The sequence below is a fragment of the Scyliorhinus torazame genome, chromosome 12 (genome assembly GCF_047496885.1).
Source record: "Scyliorhinus torazame isolate Kashiwa2021f chromosome 12, sScyTor2.1, whole genome shotgun sequence".
NCBI lineage: Eukaryota > Metazoa > Chordata > Chondrichthyes > Carcharhiniformes > Scyliorhinidae > Scyliorhinus > Scyliorhinus torazame.
The window spans coordinates 210,745,877-210,765,613 of record NC_092718.1 but is presented as its reverse complement, the minus strand read 5'-3'; the positions used below and the strand labels follow the sequence as shown (position 1 = coordinate 210,765,613).

At 54.7% G+C, this 19,737-nt stretch overlaps 1 protein-coding gene across 3 annotated transcripts in view; it reads right to left on the bottom strand.

The window, feature by feature from the left end:
* LOC140387288 (multidrug and toxin extrusion protein 1-like) overlaps positions 1 to 19,737 on the bottom strand; it is an 81,259-nt gene that overhangs the window by 33,433 nt on the left and 28,089 nt on the right. For all 3 annotated transcript variants that reach the window (XM_072470227.1, XM_072470229.1, XM_072470228.1), the window contains 6 exons: positions 14,303 to 14,451; positions 13,225 to 13,267; positions 11,277 to 11,321; positions 8,471 to 8,568; positions 8,008 to 8,105; positions 5,968 to 6,081 (listed from right to left, as the gene is read on the bottom strand). In XM_072470227.1, coding sequence (XP_072326328.1) covers positions 5,968 to 6,081; positions 8,008 to 8,105; positions 8,471 to 8,568; positions 11,277 to 11,321; positions 13,225 to 13,267; positions 14,303 to 14,451 — 547 coding nt within the window. The remainder of the gene's footprint in view (positions 1 to 5,967; positions 6,082 to 8,007; positions 8,106 to 8,470; positions 8,569 to 11,276; positions 11,322 to 13,224; positions 13,268 to 14,302; positions 14,452 to 19,737) is intronic.

Below are 19,737 nucleotides of genomic sequence, written 5' to 3'. Positions count from 1 at the left end.
CGGGCCGCAGCCTGGCCCATCTAGGCCAGGACGCCCCAGGAAACGGCCGCCAAAGGGATCCAGTGTCAGAGGGCAGGAATCACAGGAGTCCACCTCCAGTTCTGCTGTACCGTCTGGGGAACCACGTAGACGTAGTCAAAGGGCCCGTAAGGCCAAACAATTAGACACTGAGTAAGTTGGCACGGGTGCAGGGCACAGATGAGTTTTAGGCGCTAGGGCACGTGCATGAACTCCTTTGGTTATTAAAGTCAATGTTACACCTACCGAAGCTGCCTTTATGCTCTGTCCAAAGTGTGCGGGGGTGTCATGTACGTTGAGCGCAAGTGTGTGTGTGAGGGGTGGTCTTACCTCAGCCCCAGGTGAGTCTGCCCCCTTCCCCCTGGGCCGCCATCAACATCCCCCGGGCAGAGGACGGGACCGTGCGCTGCAGTATCACAGCCGCATGCAGGGATGGTCCGGGTGGATGGTGGTACTGTGGCCATGGGTCAGACATAGTCCAACGATGTAGAGCCAGGAGCTCATCGGAGGCGGGCTGTCATCATTCTCCATGGCCTGCGATAGACACGCGTCCACCCGCAACTGGGTGAGCCCGGCCCGTTGTGCCGCCGGTGGATCGGCAATTGGGAGTGGGGGGGTGGTGTGCATGCGGGTGGGGTGTGTGGGGTTGGGGAGGGGGGTGATGGTGCTGGGTGGATGGATGGGTGGGGGGTGTGGGTGGTCGGCTGTTGTCATGGTGTGCGGTCTGTGGCCATACTACCCGATTCCCACGCCCATCTAGTCAGTGAAGCGGGCGTCTATCAGTCTGTCCCGTGCCCGCTGGGCCAGCCGGTAACGGTGGACAGCCACCCGTCTGTGTCTACCCCGTCTGCCCTGACCATTGCCCCCATCCCCCTCATCTGGGGAGGACTGGGCCTCTTCCTGCTGCTCCTCCACTCCGCCCTCCTCTGCCTGCGGCACATCGCCCCTCTGCTGGGCTATGTTGTGCAGGACGCAGCACACCACAATGATGCGGCCGACCCTATCTGACCGATACTGGAGGGCGCCCCCAGAGAGGTCCAGGCACCTGAAACGCATCTTCAGCACGCCAAAGCACCTCTCGATCACTCCCCTTGTCGCTACATGGGCATCATTGTAGCGGTTCTCCGCCTCATTGCGTGGCCTCCGTATAGGCGTCATCAGCCACGATCGCAATGGGTAGCCCCTGTCGCCCAGCAACCAGCCCCTCAGCCGGGGATGGCGTCCCTCGTACATGCCGGGGATGGATGACCGCGACAACACGAATGAGTCGTGTACACTGCCTGGGTAACGGGCGCAGACGTGCAGGATCATCATGCGGTGGTCGCAGACCACCTGTACGTTCATCGAATAGGTCCCCTTCCTATTAGTGAACACGGCCCTGTTATCTGCAGGTGGCCGCACGGCGACGTGCATCCCATCGATCGCGCCCTGGACCATGGGGAACCCGGCAATGGCAGAGAAGCCCACGGCCCGGGCATCTTGGCTGGCCCGGTCCACGGGGAAGCGGATGTAGCGGTGCGCCATGGCATAAAGGGCATCTGTCACTGCCCGGATGCACCGATGCACCGATGTCTGCGATATGCCGGACAGGTCCCCACTCGGTGCCTGGAATGACCCCGTTGCATAAAAGTTCAGGGCCACCGTAACCTTGACGGACACGGGGAGAGGGTGTCCCCCGCCAGTGCCACGCGGTGACAGGTGTGCCAGCAGGTGGCAGATGTGTGCCACGGTTTCCCGGCTCATCCGGAGTCTCCTCCTGCATTCCCGGTCCGTGAGGTCCTGGTATGACTGCCGGGGCCGGTACACACGGGGCGCCCTCGGGTGCCTCCGTTGCCGTGGGGCCGCGACGTCCTCCTCCCCCTCCTCGTCCTGTCGGTCAGGTGTCCCTCCAGCCTGGGCGGCTGCCGCCTGCCCCTCTGCGGCAGCCTGCGCCGCCTCTCTGGCACGCTCCTCCTCCTCCTCCTCCTCCTCCTCCTCCTCATCCAGGGCAACATAGACATGAGCGGCTGCCACCACGGCGGCCAACATCGCTGGATGATCTGAAAACATGACGACCTGGTGGGGGGGAGGGGAACGACGACATGTCATCATTGCCCATATCCCCTCCTCCCCCCAGCCAGGTGGCATGGACCGCATGGGTCCAACTGTTGGAGGCTGGCACCTGGCCAGGTGGACCAACTCATTTGCCCTCCCATCACCCACCCCGGCACGGACCCCCCCCCGCCCCAACCTCCACCCCAGCACGGACCCCCCCCCAACCTCCACCCCGGCACGGACCCCCCCCCAACCTCCACCCCGGCACGGACCCCCTCCCCAACCCCCAACCTCCACCCCAGCACGGACCCCCCCCCCCCAACCTCCACCCCGGCACGGACCCCCTCCACAACCCCCAACCTCCACCCCGGCACGGACCCCCTCCACAACCCCCAACCTCCACCCCGGCACGGACCCCCTCCACAACCTCCACCCCGGCACGGACCCCCTCCACAACCCCCAACCTCCACCCCAGCACGGACCCCCCCCCCCCAACCTCCACCCCGGCACGGACCCCCTCCACAACCCCCAACCTCCACCCCGGCACGGACCCCCTCCACAACCCCCAACCTCCACCCCGGCACGGACCCCCTCCACAACCCCCAACCTCCACCCCGGCACGGACCCCCTCCACAACCTCCACCCCGGCACGGACCCCCTCCACAACCCCCAACCTCCACCCCAGCACGGACCCCCCCCCCCCAACCTCCACCCCGGCACGGACCCCCTCCACAACCCCCAACCTCCACCCCGGCACGGACCCCCTCCACAACCCCCAACCTCCACCCCGGCACGGACCCCCTCCACAACCTCCACCCCGGCACGGACCCCCTCCACAACCCCCAACCTCCACCCCAGCACGGACCCCCCCCCCCCAACCTCCACCCCGGCACGGACCCCCTCCACAACCCCCAACCTCCACCCCGGCACGGACCCCCTCCACAACCCCCAACCTCCACCCCGGCACGGACCCCCTCCACAACCTCCACCCCGGCACGGACCCCCTCCACAACCCCCAACCTCCACCCCAGCACGGACCCCCCCCCCCCAACCTCCACCCCGGCACGGACCCCCTCCACAACCCCCAACCTCCACCCCGGCACGGACCCCCTCCACAACCCCCAACCTCCACCCCGGCACGGACCCCCTCCACAACCCCCAACCTCCACCCCGGCACGGACCCCCTCCCCAACCCCCAACCTCCACCCCAGCACGGACCCCCCCCCCCCAACCTCCACCCCGGCACGGACCCCCTCCACAACCCCCAACCTCCACCCCGGCACGGACCCCCTCCACAACCTCCACCCCGGCACGGACCCCCTCCCGGCACTCCCCCGGAGCCCAGCCTACTCTAACCACCCCCCCCCCCCCCCGCCGCACACACACAAGCCGAGACACACCTCTTCTCAGGCAATCAGTCTGCGGCCACGCCATTTCCTGCCCAGAGCCAACCCCCCAGGCCGTCACTCACCTCCTCGCTGGTCGGCGTGAGCCTGGAGCACCGGGTCACGCCGATGAAAAGGAGGTTTGATTGACGTCGACGTGAACGGTCATCACGTCGACGGGACTTCGGCCCATCCGGAAGGGAGAATATCGGCAGGCCGAAAATCGGCTGCCTTGCGCAGGCCCGTGACATTCTCCGCGGCAGCGGCGCCATTAACGCCCCGCCGACTTTTCTCCCTTCGGAGACTTCGGCGGGGGCGGGGGCGGGATTCACGGCGGCCAACGGCCATTCTCCGACCCGGCGGGGGGTCGGAGAATGACGCCCCAGATAAGTACCCCAAACAATGGTTCTACTTGTAAAACTGTGAGGAAAGGATACTTCACTTCAGGAGTGATAACACTGACCACTAAGTATCTTTTATGTTCAAACAAACTTTAATTGAAACACAGTATTAATCACATTAACATCAAAGAAGTAGCTTTACAATTATCACTTAAACAGTTCTTAAACACAAGGAAAAATGTTAACTTACTATCTGTACCTGCTACTAACTCCAATTAAGCAACCCAATACAGTTCAAATCACACTTATAAATAAAGTTAATAGAACAAGTATACTTGCTTATTTCTATGCAGATCTTTTGGAGAGAAAGAAACCCTTTCAAGAGTAGGTCCAGCACACTTCTGTCTTGTCAGGCTTAAATTCTATGGCAAATTGCTGTTCAACTTAAAACCTTATAACAGACTTCAAAACTATAGACAGACCTGGCTCCTCCCATTAATTACATCATATGTATCCCATTAAGATATTCCATCGCCTGCTTAGCTAGGACTAAATACAATCCCTCACAAATTATCTACACCCCAGCGAATCACCAGGAAGCATAACAATATATGATTAGCCATCTATATGTAAACAAGTAAATGGTTAGAAACCATGGATTAACTCACTTTTTACGACACCTTACTTACAGCTTTAGCAGACACACAGTCTGGATACCTCAATGTAGGTTCTTTAAAAATACTCCGACCATGGGCGAAATTCTCCCCCAACGGCGCGATGTCCGCCGACTGGCGTAAAAAACGGCGCCAATCAGACGGGCATCGCGCCGGCCCAAAGGTGCGGAATGCTCTGCATCTTTGGGGGCCGAGCCCCAACATTGAGGGGCTAGGCCAATGCCGGAGGGATTTCCGCCCCGCCAGCTGGCAGAAGTGGCGTTTGTTGCCCCGCCAGCTGGCGGAAATGGCGTTTGGTGCCCCGCCAGCTGGCGTGGAAATGCGGCACACGCGCGGGAGCGTCAGCGGCCGCCGACAGTTTCCCGCGCATGCGCAGTGGGGAGAGTCTCTTCCGCCTCCGCCATGGTGGAGGCCATGGCGGAGGCGGAAGGGAAAGAGTGCCCCCACGGCACAGGCCCGCCCGCGGATCGGTGGGCCCCGATCACAGGCCAGGCCACCGTGGGGGCACCCCCCGGGGTCAGATCACCCCGCGTCCCCCCCAGGACCCCGGAGCCCGCCCACGCCGCCTGGTCCCGCCGGTAAATACCAGCTTTGATTTACGCCGGCGGGACAGGCAATTTCTGGGCGGGACTTCGGCCCATCCGGGCCGGAGAATTGAGTGGGGGGTCCAGCCAACCGGCGCGGCCCAATTCCCGCCCCCGCCCAATCTCCGGTACCGGAGACTTCGACGGGGGCAGGGGGCGGGATTCACGGCGGCCAACGGCCATTCTCCGACCCGGCGGGGGGTTTATGACGCCCAAGGTTTATGGGCAGGATTCTCCCAACGGGAGTCTAAGTGCCGACGCCGGAGTAAAAACCAAAGTGTTTCTGGAAACAGACTGCGCCCGTTCCCAGACCCCTATTCTCCCCTCTCCGTGGGGCTAGCAGGAGCGTCGCGGGATTTACGGGGGGGGGGCCCTTGGCGCGCATCAGAGTCTCGGCGCCGCGTAAAAGACGCGCCGCCTTGGATCCCGCGCATGCGCAGTTGGGCCGGCGCCAACTAGCGCATGTGTGGTGGCCGTCCTCCCCCAGGCCGTCCCCGCACAAACATGGCGGATGGGTCCAGGCTCGCCTGCGGAAGAAAGGAGGTTCGCCGACAGAGAGACCGGCCTGCCGATCGGTTGGTCCCGATTCTCTGAACGGCCCGGCGCGATTCGTGCGGCGCTGGTTTCGGGGGGGGGGGAGAATTGCGTGCGGGGGGGGGGTCGGTGCGGCATGGCGCGATTCGCGCGGCGCCCCGGCGATTCTCCCACCCGACGGGGGGAGGGGGTAGAATACCGCCCTATACCTTAACCCAGGCTTTTAATAGCACTACCGCAACAGATATAAAATATAATATCGAACAATTTCTGCATTCATCACTCTCCTTTGTGTGTATCTATTTGCTCTGTATAATGTAGACTGATATTTGTCATCATCTCACCCAATTAACAATAGAAAAGGTCTACTTTTTAACAAGTAAGGTAATTTATTTACCTGCGAGGAAAGTTCCAATATCAAATGCCCACCATTCTATACATAACATAAGCAAGCTAGGAATTGCGAGACGTGTAAATTGGTCCCACTCCTGCAGACAGTCAGCAGTCCACCCTACACACAAAAAAAAACAAGAGTTACAAGCACAGTAATACGTAGGATGAGAGAACATCATTTACGACACATATAAGAATAGAGAGGTTATGGTGGAGCTGCAGAAAACGCTTGTTGGACAACGCTTGTTAGGCCATAGCTAGTCTGGTCACCGCACTATCGGAAGGATGTGTTGCACTGGAGGGGGTGCAGAGGAGATTCACCAGGATGTCGCCCGGGGCTGGAGCATTTCAGCTGTGAAGAGAGGCTGGTTAGGCTGGGGTTGTTTTCCATAAAGCAGAGAAGGCTGAGGGGGGGGGATGTGAATTAATTGTACAGAATTATGAGGGATGTAGATAGGCTAGATAGAAAGAACGTGTTGCACTTAGTAAAGGGGCCACTAACCAGGGGCATAGATTTAAGATAAGAGGGCAAGAGATTCAGAGGGGATTTAAGGAAATAACATTTCACCCAGAGACTGATGGGAGTCTGGAACTCACTGTCTGAAACATTTAAGCGACATTTAGATGAGCATTTGAAACGCCCTAGCATACAAGGCCATGGACCAAGTGCTGGAACATTTAATCAGAACAGGTAGGTGCTTGATGGCCAGCACAAACACAATGGGCCGAAGGGCCTTTTTCTATGAATCACTTTAGCGTTCAAATGTACTCTTGGTGTATCTTCATGTTTTTGCCATGTTAAGTACCGCCAGGGGGGTGTATAATGAGGGTCTAATTGAATATTGTCCATTTCACATCATTGCCTAAAATGCAAACTAGCCTCCCTGAAACTTGTTATATTACCTTGTGTAATATAGTTTATTACTCTTTGAACCAGCCGAGTTGAAATGAACAATAGTCTTCTTGTAAAGATGAACTAATTTATTGAGTAATATTAGTAATGTTTGTGAGTCCTTTTTACTTAATACTCAGCTAGTAAAAGAAATAAAATACAGTAAAGATAACTAACTAACTATATAATGTAATAATGAAATAATTTATAACTTCACTCTCTCTCTAGCTACTCTATGTATTGGCCGGGATTCTCCGAAATCCCAACCATGGGCGAAATTCTCCTACCCGCCCCGCCACATTTCTGCGCCGACCGGCCGGCGGTAGTCTCCGTAACATCGGCCGGTCAATGGGGTTTCCCATTGTGGGGCACCCCCACGCCGTCGGGAAACCCCCGAGCGCCGGCAGAACGGAGACTCCCGCCGGCGGAGAATGACGCCCCAAGTGTTGACGCCAGCGTCAAAACCGGCGCGAGCGACGCCGGCATCTACGGGCCTCTCGGCCCAGTCATTCTCTCTTTCCTCGGGGGCTAGAACGGCGCCGGAGTGCTGTGCGCTGCTCCGGCGTCAAAAGCCGGCCCTACACGGCCGGCGCGGGTCCGCGCATGCGCGTCACGGCCGTCTTCGCGCTTGCCCCCGGGCAACATGGCGGAGCCCTACAGGGACCCGGCGCGGAGGAGCATAGGCTCCCCCCAGAATTGGTGCGTCCGCCGATCGTTGGCCCCCGATCATTCGGTGAGGTCCCGCCGGGTCGGACCATACGTGAATGACGGCGGCGGAACTCGGCCCATCGAGCGTGGAGAATCGCCACCCGGGGCCGCTTTTAACGGCCCCCGACCGGCGCTGCAGTGACCGCGCTGGTGCGATTGCCGCTGATTGTCCGGTCACCGGAAAATCGGCAGCCCGGCGTCGGAGCGGCGTGGCAGGATTTGCGCCCCCGCCCCCCCCCCCCCCCCGGCGATTCTCCGACCCTGCGCGGGTTCGGAGAATCCCGCCCCTTGTCTGTTCACTCTCCTGAAGCACACTCTCTCAGAAGGAGCGGGAAAGTCTTTCTTATACCATCTGAGAGTGAGACTCTAGTGTTGAGTTGACTGTACTTGTTTTACATACATTGATCATGTACATTGATATACAGAGATCACTCCAAAACCTACCTGCCCATGTCTCGACGTATAGCTTTTTCCATCGAATGTATCCAAACAGGAGAATGGTTTGACAGTACTGAGAGATAACATTGGCAGCGGCCGAGCCTCTGGAAAACAAGTTTGAATGTATATTATAATCACAGGAGCCCCGAGAAGGATTTAAACTTCGAGCTTTATTCTGTAAATAAATGCAAGGCTGCAGCGGTACATCCAGTGCCAGCTGGGACCAGTCAGAAGATGCTGCTTCCCAACCTGGCTGGTTTTATCGGCCCGATCTAACAAGCCTCGCTGTTGGACCCCCACCCTTTAGTGGGGGCGCTGGTATTCCTTGAGCCCCATGGTGAAATCAATCGGGTCATCCACGTGGGGGATTATTACAATATTAACAGCAGCTTCTGATGAAGGCTGGGTTATCATCCAGTGAAAATTTATCCCAGATATTTTAAACTTTTTAAAGATGCTTGTCACTTACTGCACTCCCAGCTTCAGCACGAAGATGAAGATGTAATTGATGATAGCATTGATGATGTTGGCTATGAGGCCAGTGAAAACCTGAGGCATGGTGATCCCCTGAGTTGGGAACAAAACAATAGTCATTGCTGAAATTATCCTTCAATAAACCAACAGGATATGGTGCCAGGATAGCGGGAAGCTAGAGTACGACTGCTCTCCTAATGTCCATGTGCAGGATACACTGCTCCCCCAAACGAGGAGGGCCAATTTCCCCTCGGTTGAATCAGGTTCATTGCTGGAACATTTGATTGTTGGTCATTCCCACATTTGCAGTTAAATCATCAAATTCCTATTCTTTGCACTCCAGGCAGATACTCTCGGCTGGATTCTCTGAACCTGTGGCTATGTCCGCAGGGCCGGTCTGGTTTAACGATCGAAAAGTTGGCGCCGCCCCCGCACCGATCCTCCGTCCGGTGGGGGGGCTGGCTGCCGCACGGCGGCTTTACCTGCGGATACGGCCGCGCCGTACAACATGACTCAGTCCGCAGCCGCCACGCGAGGTCGCCGAACGCCGTGAGCACACGTGTCCCACGCCATCGGGGACTCGGCCCATAGGGGGCGGAGCTTCGGGGGAGGGCCTCAGGTGACGTCCTGAGGCCGCCCGTACTGCGTGCGTCGTAATCCCCAAGCGCGCAGTTTTTGAGGTGACGGAGCATCGGAAAAACGGCACCGTCCCCAATTCCGGCGTAAACGGGGATTCTCCGGCCGATCGGCGAGCGCGATTTCGGCATCGGCAATCGGAGAATCCCGCCCACCAGATCTGTGCTTCCCCAGAATGCAGGAGTTTTGACTTCACTGGTCTACTCAATAGCCTGCTGTCTCCCTGATGAGGGACTCATTCAGCCATGGCCCGCGATGTTGCCATTCCTCACTCTGTGCTGGGCTCAACAATGGAGCAATTGACAAATAAGGCAATGTCAAATTTCCTCCTTTAATAGCTGGCTCTCTCGTGGATGTGGGCACAACGACAACGACTATATCAGCTGTGAGTTCATCTTGGGAATGATTCGCTGTCATTAAAAATAATAATTCACTGTAAATGTTTACGTTCGCATTCCGGGTGATAACCTGGCAAAGCAGGTTGCTTGCTCATTGTGGAGGTCACCCGTTTTACCCCTTTGATTTCAGTAGCAGGAGAATTGGGCGGGTTCTGCAGTGACGATGGACTCCACCCTATTACGGTCCAGGCTGTGAAGGTGGAAATGATCCCCGTTTGATCCCGGGGGGCTGAGAAACTAGTTTTGTTTCTCTAGTCACAAGGAATAGTTGAGATGAAATAGCATAGGTGCAATTGAGGGTAAGCGAAATAAGCACGCGAAGGAGGAAGCTCGAGAAGGATACGATTGGATGAGATGAGAAAGGATAGGAGGAGGCTCATGTGGGCCACACACGCCAGAGTGGGCGTGGGATTGTATGATCGACTCCTGTGGTGCAAATGCTGTCTAATACTGTATGGCTGCAGCCACCACTTTTGAATTATATTAGGAATCTTTTCTCTGTTTGCAACAACCATTAAAATGAGGGACCTTCTTCTTAGGCCGCCCCTTGGGATTGGGAATGACTTGGGGTAGAATGACTTGGGGTAGAATCCAAAGGATGGTCCGACTTGGGTCACTGTCTGTGCGGAGTCTGCACATCCTCCCCGTGTGTGCGTGGGTTTCCTCCGGGTGCTCCGGTTTCCTCCCACAGTCCAAAGATGGGCAGGTTAGGTGGATTGGCCATGATAAATTGCCATTAGTGTCCAAAATTGCCCTTAGTGTTGGGTGGGGTTACTGGTTTATGGGGATTGGGTGAAGGTGTTGACATTGGGTAGGGTGCTCTTTCCAAGAGCCGGTGCAGACTCGATGGGCCGAATGGCCTCCTTCTGCACTGTAAATTCTATGATAATCTATGGTCCATCAATCGGGAGGAAGCCCGGCCTGAAAGAGCTGCTGGTCAATGGCCATCAGCTCTGTGGAACCAGCAGCGCCAGTGAGGGCAGTGGCCACTGCTGGGACTACAAGCGGTACCACGTGTCATTCTGGGAGTCGGGATGAAGGTCAGTGCAGGTGTGGGGTTTGTCACAGCAGGGATGGCAGCGGGGGCCTGGAGTGAGGTGAGGGGGGTAGTTGGCAGAGATGGGTGGATGAGTAGAGAGGCCGGAAAAGGAGGGAGCCACCAGGGGGAGCAGATATGGGGGTGCAGCGGGGTGGGAGGGAGGGGGGGGGGGGGCGGAGCATGTGATCTGGAAACAGGGCCTGCGAGTGAGGCTGTCCCTCATATTGCCTGAAACCCGAGCAGGGTAACCGGCTGAGCATCTCCCTCATCTCTGATCTTCTCCCAGCCCCCTTAAAATTGAGGCTAGGTGGGAAGTGGCTTTTATGTGGCCATGAATTGACCACTTAAAGGCCCCAACTGGAGTGTGGGCTGTCAGGCTGCCCTCGGCCTCGTCCTCTCCCTGTAAAGTCAGGCACAAGCTGGAAGGAGGGCAGGTTACCGGGGCAATTTTACAGGCCCCCCTGAAAACCCACTGGTAAGGGAGTCGTTTAATCCTGCCCTCGCCTCCACTCCGGTTTGATGAGATGTGGGATGATTGATAAGTCCAATGTGTGATTTGCGAAACTCTGCTACATATGCAGAAAGTGGTGCATGGACGGTGAAGTGGACGAATTGTTTGGAGGTTTCTGCGCTCAGTCTATCAATGAACATTGACGCCACCTCAAATATATTTTCCTGCAATAATTTGTAAGCAATTTCATGCACGCTCCACAATTCAGCTTCTTTACCTGATTCTGAAGGTATTTGATCTGTAACTGGTAGAGAAATATAGCCTAAGAAAGAATATTAAAAATAATTAGCAGCGTATAAACCACTACTGAAAGAGGAAAGAAGTTACATTCATACTTTCTTCAAAAGTTTCAGTCAGGGGTGTGTTGGGATTCTGTTCAACCTGACTGCAGACTATTCGCACAAGTGCTACTTGGCCTGAGCTGCAGCACTAATGTGCTAGTCATGGCTTAGTGCATCTGGCTCTGAATCAGATAATTGTGGATTTGTGTCTTGCACCAGAGCAATCTAGGCTGACGCTCATGGTGCAACTCTGAGGAAAGCTCTGATGAAAGGTCACGGACCTAAGACAATGCGCCAGATTTTCCCTCGTGATGTACATACCTCAAGTGGGGACATTTCCTGGTTTGGAGCACCCACCTTGGGAAGAATTTCTTCAAGGTGGGAGGGGGGAATGGATGGGGTGGGATGGAGTCGTGCCTGTCAACCCTGGATGCAAATTGGAGGTAGGCGCAGGGAGCTGCCAATTGTAGAAGCGTCGTCCCAGTTGTTTTGTGAAATATTAGGCCCGCTAGCTCTCACCCCTCACAGCCCATCAACCCCACCCACATTCTGTGCATTATCCATGCTAGCTCCGTGCCTTTCCAGCCACCACCCTCTATGTCAAGTCACTTAGTATCCATCATGGGCAGACCTCAGGAGTCACGATTAGATGAAATAAAGATTTTTATACTTATCCCAGCTTTCATTACAATAAAAAGCACTTTCATTCATGAATGCTCTTTCAAAACATTAAAAGTCCCTCAGGTGCTTCACCCTCATTAAAACAAACAGATTTGTATTCATAACCCCACATCTAACACAGCGAATCTTTTAATAACTTCTTTCAGCTGCCAATCAACTGTAAACTTACAATTACCTTTGCTGGGATAATTTCAGGTTGTGGAAAGCATCCAACCGTTAATAATGATATAACAATAGTTCTTGGGATAATGTCAACATACAGCTATCGTAACTCCTGGAACAGATTTTGTCAACCCTCACCGGCAAAGGCAGTTTTATTTTCAAGCTTCAACAGGAATGGGGAGTTAAATACCTGAAAATATTGCGTTATTTCAACTCCCGTAGGCAAGGACATGCCTTTTTTATTTTAAAGGGTTGGGATTAAAAGAACTTGAATGATTGGCAGACATGTGTCCTGATTTTCTTCGCATGTGAGTCAAGCCTGCTCCCTTTCCCCTACCAGCAAAAATGGAATCTGCTGGGAGTGGAGGCGGGACTTTCATATCTGAGCCAACCCTGCTTAAGGTCTGTGGAGTTTCCACCAGCCCACAAAAAATTGGGGGTGTTAATTTGTTCTTTTGTCATTCATTCAAGTGATGTGGGCATCACGGGTTGGGCCAGCATTATTTGCCCATCCCTAATTGCCCTTGAACTGACTGCGTTGCTAGGCCATTTCGGAGAGCATTTAACATTGCTGTGCGTCTGGAGTCACATGTAGGCCAGACCAGGTGAGGACGGCAGATTTCCTTCCTTAAAGGACACTAGCGAACCGATGGGTTTTTACAACAATCGACAATAGTTTCACGGTCATCATTAGACTTTTAATTCCAGGTATTTTATTGAATTCAAATTTCACCATCTGCCCTTGTGGGATTCGAAACCAGTTCCTCAGGTCCTCAGAGCATTACCCTGGGTCTCTGGATTACTAGTCCAGTGGCAGTAGCGGTTTGCCACTGCCACTCCTCTTGCGTTTTTCCCATTGGTGATGCTGCCAGACCTGCTGAGCATTTCCGTAATTTTAGCTTTTAGTTAAGCTTCCAGTATCCGCAGTATTTTGATGTTGTACTTGTCATCCGGGTGGATATAGTTTGATGAATAGTGAGCTTACCAAGTTAGTTGAGGCGTGTGTGTATGTGTGTGCGTCACCAATCACAAAGTACATACCGGAATGCCAGGAATAAATATCAAAACATAGAGATCCGCTAAGCTGTAAGGAAAGTTGAAGTTAAAGTTACTAACAGGGAAACCATAGAACATCAGCAACTGTAACCAAAAGTAACTGTAAACTCAGGCAGCAAAGTCTTGCAGCATTAGTGAAATACTGATAAAAGGTCCCATGGTAACGAAAAGCAGGTGGTCAGACCTGGCACAGAGTCACAGCCAGGCTCCCGTGTCAAGCACAAAGAAGGAAAACGAAGGGAAGTGGCCGTCTCAGGTAAACCTGGGGCGGGATTCTCCATAGCCCTTCTGCAAAGGCTGGGTGGTGGCCAGAGGGTGGACTGTGGGGCCGTGGTTGGCGGATTGGGTTCGCGCCATGTTGTCAGCCCGGTCCAGGACATGTCCATTCTCCGGCCGTTTTCGGCGCGGTCCGCGGGAGTTTCACTCGCCGCCGGTGCTAGCTCCTTACCGGTACAGGTATCGGTGCAGGTTCCGTGGTGATTTTTTGGTCTTAAAAGTCCACACATGTCTCCGCTGGCGCCGGCACTTAGTCGCTGAAACGGAGAATCCAGCCCCTGGTCTTTGTATGAACACCTGGCTCGTGCAACACTCTTACCTTCCCTCTTGCATTATTTTGATCTCTTGTGAATTTTAAGTTGGTTCCCATTCTGATCAAGCCGACACTGTGATCTGTTGCTATCCCCCAGTGATATTGCCTACTCTGGATGCCAGGTGGTGTCCACTGTAAGATGGCTGACTCGCCATTTCATTGGCCCACCCTCTGTTGGCGAGACCATCTGGTCTCTGCTCGACACTGATCCAACTGATTTTAACCCCTCGGTGTCTGTAAATAGGCAATTTGGAACCTCCTTCCCAACATTCCTTGACCCAACACTCTGCCATGTTCACTAACACACTAACACACACTCTGCCATGTTCACTAACACACATGTTCACTAACACACTAACACACACCCTGCCATGTTCACTAACACACTCTGCCATCCAGCCAGTGAATGTCCTGCTTTCTTTCACTCAGATACCTGCATCTCCTTTTGTAATTAAAAATAAACAAGATACTCACTTGGCCACCGCTGGAGACTGTCTGCAAGCCAGTAAAATGTGCTTGACGTTAATGAAGATGGCCCAGCAGGGAAAGCAGGCTATGCTGAGAATGAGGATCCCTCTTTGGAGGATCACTCCGATTCGCTTCAAATTCTTGCTGCCAAAAGTCTGAAAAATCAGAACAAAAATTAAAGTGAATTGTATAGAAACAGAAAATAGGAGCAGGAGTAGGCCATTCGGCCCTTCAAGCCTGTTCTGCAATTCAACATGAGTCTGGCTGCATACTCCAGTGGTCTTCCCATACCCTTTTGACACTTTTAAAGTCAAGAAATGTATCTATTTCATTCAAAAGATATTCAGTGATTTGGCCTCCACAGCCTGAGATTGTGATCCTCGTTCTAGATCCTCCAGCATCGTCTTCCCTGCATCCAGTCTGTCCGGCCCTCTCAGAATTTTGTGTGTCAATTAGATCCCCTCTCAATCTTCTAAATTCCAATGAATACGGCCCCCGTTGACCTATTCTCTCCCCGTGCGACAGTCCTGCCACCCCAGGTATCAGCCAGGTGAGCCTTCGCTGCGCTCCCTCTATGGCAAGTAGATCCTTTCTTAGATAAGGAGATAAAACTGTGCACAATACTCCGGGTGTGGTCTCGCCAAGGCCCTGTACAGCTGCAGTAAGACATCCTTGCTCCTGTACTGAAATCCTCTTGCAACGAAGATCAACAGACCCTTCTGCCTTCTTCACTTCTTGCTGCACCTGCATGCTTGCTTTCAGTGACTGGCGTCCCAGGACATCCAAATCACTTTGCGCGCCAGCATTTCCCAATCTATCACCATCTATATAATACTCTGCCATTCTCTTTCTCCATGTTCAGTGAATAATTTCATGTTTATTCGCATTATACTGCATCTGCCATGCGCTTGCCCACCTGCTCAACTTGTCTAAATCACCTTGAGGCCTCTGAACATCCTCCTCGCCACTCACCTTCCCACTAAGTTTTGTGTCTTCAGCAAACTTGGAAATATTACTTTTGATTCCTCATCCAAATCATTGATGTATACAGTGAATAGCTGGGCTCGAGCACTGATCCCTATGGGGTCCCATTAGTCAATGTCTGCCAATTCGAAAAGGACCCATTTATTCCTCCCCTCTGTTTCCTGTCTGCTAATACATTTTCAATCCACACCAATATATTCCCCCAATCCCATGCACTTTAATTTTCCATACTAACCTCTTATGTGGGACTTTAGAAAAGGCTTTTTGAAAATCCAAATACACCACATCCACTGGTTCACCCTTAAATACTCTACTCGTTCCATCCTCAAAAAACAACTGTAGGTTTGTCAAATATGGTTTCCCTTTCATAAATCTACATTTCCATTCCCGCCCCCTATGGTGCAGCTCCTTTTTCTGCGACCGCGCAACAGCCCCCCAACCCCGGGCTTCCAACCCCCCCTTCATCAGCGGGGACCTGCCCCTCCAGTACCGGAGCCCACATTCTCACTCAGCCCCCACATCATATCCACTCACCCCTTCCCATTTCCCCACTTCCCAACCTGAAACCAGAAGAAGAACACCCCCAAAATACAGTAAACACCCTCCCACCACAAGCCCTCAGTTCGAGTCCAGCTTTTCAGTCTGAATAAAGGTCCACGCCTCATCATGCGTCTCAAAATAGTGGTGACGGTCCTGAAACGTGACCCACAATCGCACTGGCTGCAGCATTCCAAACTTCACCCCCTTCCGATGGAGAACCGCCTTGGCCCGATTAAAACCAGCCCTCTTCTTGGCCACCTCCGCACTCCACTCCTGGTAGACACGGATCTCCGAATTCTCCCACCTGCTACTCCGTTCTTCCTTCGCCCATCTCAGGACGCACTCTCTGTCCATAAAGCGGTGGAACCTCACCACTACAGCCCTTGGCGGCTCGTTGGCTTTCGGCCTCCTTGCCAGGACCCGATGAGCCCCATCCAGCTCGAGGGGCCTCGGGGAAAGCTCCCACGCCCATCAGCGTGTTGAGCATTGTAACTACATATGCCCCAGTATCGGACCCCTCCACTCCTTCAGGGAGACCCAGTATCCGAAGATGCTTCCTCCTCGACCTGTTATCCAGGTCCTTAAACTTCTCCTGCCACTTCTTGTGTAGCGCCCCGTGCGCCTCCACCTTCACCGCCAGGCCCAAAATCTCATCCTCGTTCTCTGAGGCCTTCTGCCGCACCTCGCGAATCGCCGCCCCTTGGGCCTTCTGGGTCTCCACCAGCTTTTCGATCGACGCCTTCATTGGCGCCAGCATTTCTGCTCTCAGCTCCGCAAAGCAGTTTTTAAGGAACTCTTGCTGCTCCCGCGACCACTGCGCCCACGCTGCTTGATGGCCACCCGCCGCCATCTTGCTTTTCCTCCCCCGCTCTCTTTGCTGCTCCAAAACCACTTTTTTGGTCGCTCCACTCCTGGTCCACTCCATACAGTGCTGGGGGAACCTTACTATCACCTTCCCACACTGGGAACCGTCGTACAGGTGCCGCTGGGGCTCCTCTAAAGGGCCCAAAAGTCCGTTCTTGGTGGGAGCTGCCGAACGTGCGACCTACCTAGGCATAGCCGCAACCGGAAGTGTCAGCTCTGTTTATGTTAATAGGAATGCTTGTGCCGGCTTTGGCACAACTGCCGGGGAACTGGTGGTGGCTGGGCCTGGGTTAGACAGATCAGTGGCCAGAACAGCAACAAGGTGCGACAGCAGAGGGTCGGGCGACGCGGGATGCCGGCAACGAGGAACCAGCGCGACGGCGAGCATTGGCGTGCCGCTAGATGTGCTGCAGGTGGTGCAACTACCTGCAGATGGCAACGAGGCAATGCCAGAGGTGGCTGAGAATGATCCGGGTGTCCATCGCTCACATATGCCAGCTCCACCCAGGGTGCTCCGTCCCCGACCGGCTAAGTTCCCCACGGCGTGGGTCTCTCATGGTCTCACCCGTCGGGAACGCGGCGTGGCGGCTGCGGGCTAAGTCCTGCACCGCTAGGGTTGGGGGAGGCCCGATCCGCGGACAGGGTGGGGGACATTATTTGGGGCTTGGGGGCACTGTGGGGGGGGGGGGTGGTCTGGGGCGCGCGAGCCGGCCGAAGGGGGGGGGGGGTGCTATTTCGCGGGCCACGTCCGCGAGCGGCGGCCACCATGTTGCACGGTGCAGCCACTGCAGGCCGCCGCCATGCGCGTGCGCAGCCACGGACCCAGCAAATCTTCCAGGCGTGTCGGCAGCTAGAGCCGGGTGCTCTACGCTGCCGTCCTGCCAGCCCCCGGCAAAACGCCACCATTCCCATACCGCCGAGGGGACATAGCCCCAGAATTGGAGAATCCAGCCCCTCATCTTTACAAATGATACCCAACGTTTCATCGTACACATGTCAGAGATGCCACTATGGATGATATGACACATTGGGTGGAATTCTCCACCAGTGATCGGCTGGCAGAGGGGTAGGGGTAGAATTCGGCGGGAGAACCAAAAATCAGTCTCATCCCGGTGCAAAGTTACAGCGGGATCTTCCGGTGCTGCCCACCATGGCGGTTCAGGAATACCAGTTTGCATCCTGCTAATGGGATACATTTGGAGGTCTGACCGGAATCTTCTCCATATCCCCGATTTCACGTTAAGCCAGCGGGCGAACACGTCGGTCCAGACCACGGCTGGACCAACATGGCGTACAGAAGTCAGGACTTGCTGCAGAAAATCTGGGGCTACCTGCAGAGTTCGGGATGGAGGCCGGCAGTGAGCCTGGAACACCGCAATGAGTGGGGGAAGGGTCGATCAGGCGGATCATCCAGCTCCAGTGCCATCGAGGAGGTCAAGTTTCCAGAGTGTTCCTGGAGATCCATCTTGCTTTTTAAATCATGGCAGAACTCATGCCATCAAGCCTGTACCACCACAGAAGATGGCGCGAAACCCCAGGGTGCATAATTAATTATGCTGGAGACGAAAGCTCTGGGGCTGGATTCTCTGATTTTGAGGACATGTCCAGAGGATCTGCGCCGTTTTACGTGGAAAGATCGGCGGCGCCCCAGCACCGATCCTGCGACAGGTGAGGGTATAGCAGCTGCACCACGTATAACTCACGGCCTCCACAAAATAAATGGCCGGAGAATTGCCGGGCCCGTGGCCGTGCATGTGCACAGTGACGACCTGCAGCAGTCGCACCGTACAACATGGCTCCGGTCATGCGCGGACCCAACCTGCCAGGTCGTGCCGCCCTGGACTGCCTCTGGCCATCCGCTGGCCACCCCCCACCAGTCCCCCCAGCCCTCGCCAATGTTCCCCGGCCAGCAGCACGGCTCCCGCCCGACTGTGGCGGCGCTGGCCATAGTCCACAGCCGCTACGCGTCAACCGCAGGGTCAGGAGCTCGGCCCATTGGGTGTAGAGCATCTGGGGAGTCCTGAGGCCGTCCCAACGGCGTTCGGCCAGCGCCGTGCTGACGCCATTTTGGAGGGGGCGGAGCATGCGTAACCTGCATAAAACAGGCGCCGCCCCCCCATTCGGTCGCAAAAATGGATTCTCCGCCCGATCGCCGATTATGAAATTGCCGTCGGGAAGCAGAGAACCCTGACAAAGGAGTGGTTCCCATAGTGAGAAACATTCCCTTTCTGCCTCCCCTACTGCACCTAATCCGATGGGAGAATTCACCCAATAATTGGTCAACCCAGAGGTCCCCATCATCGAGACTGATCGGGACTGACGTACGTTGCCCTTAAATACACCCGACCAATGCAGCAACAATCAACACAATGAATATATAACATACATGAACAAAGTGCTGTTAAACAGTTATTTACAAGCATGTTCCATAGATAGTGATAAGACACCTTTGTGTCATTAGGATTTCTTAATTTGTCTTTTTCAATTACTGCACCGAGGTGCAGCCCCAAAACCCACAGCTAAGGTGGGGTCAAGCCCTGAGTGGCAGTGTCACTCACTTCCTATTCCACCGTAACAACCTCACTGTCAACGGCCAGACAATTCTGACTCCAGAGTTCATGGTCGCAGTTCCCAATATTTAGAATGCAGAAAACCCCCTTGAGCATTTAGTGTCACATGAACTGCGCCTCAGTGGCTCAGATTCTTGCCTCTGAACCAGAAGGCTGTGGGTCCTACTCCAAAGAATTTGCGCAGACGTCTAGGCTGACACACCAGTCCAGAACTGGTAGATAGCTGCACTGTTGTGGGTCCTGTTTTTTTTCAATGAGACGTTAAGCAAAAGACCCCACTGCTCTCCCAGGTATAGGATCCCACAACCTTATTAGGAAGAAGAGCAGAGGTTATCTCTGGTGACCTGAAGGAGGTTGATCTCATCACACAAAAAAAATTTGGCTCTTCATTGCTCTTTACGGGAACTTCCTAGATTACAATGGTGATGGCATTTGTAAAGTGCTTAATTGGATCAAAGTAGTTTTGAATGCCCTGGGATTGTG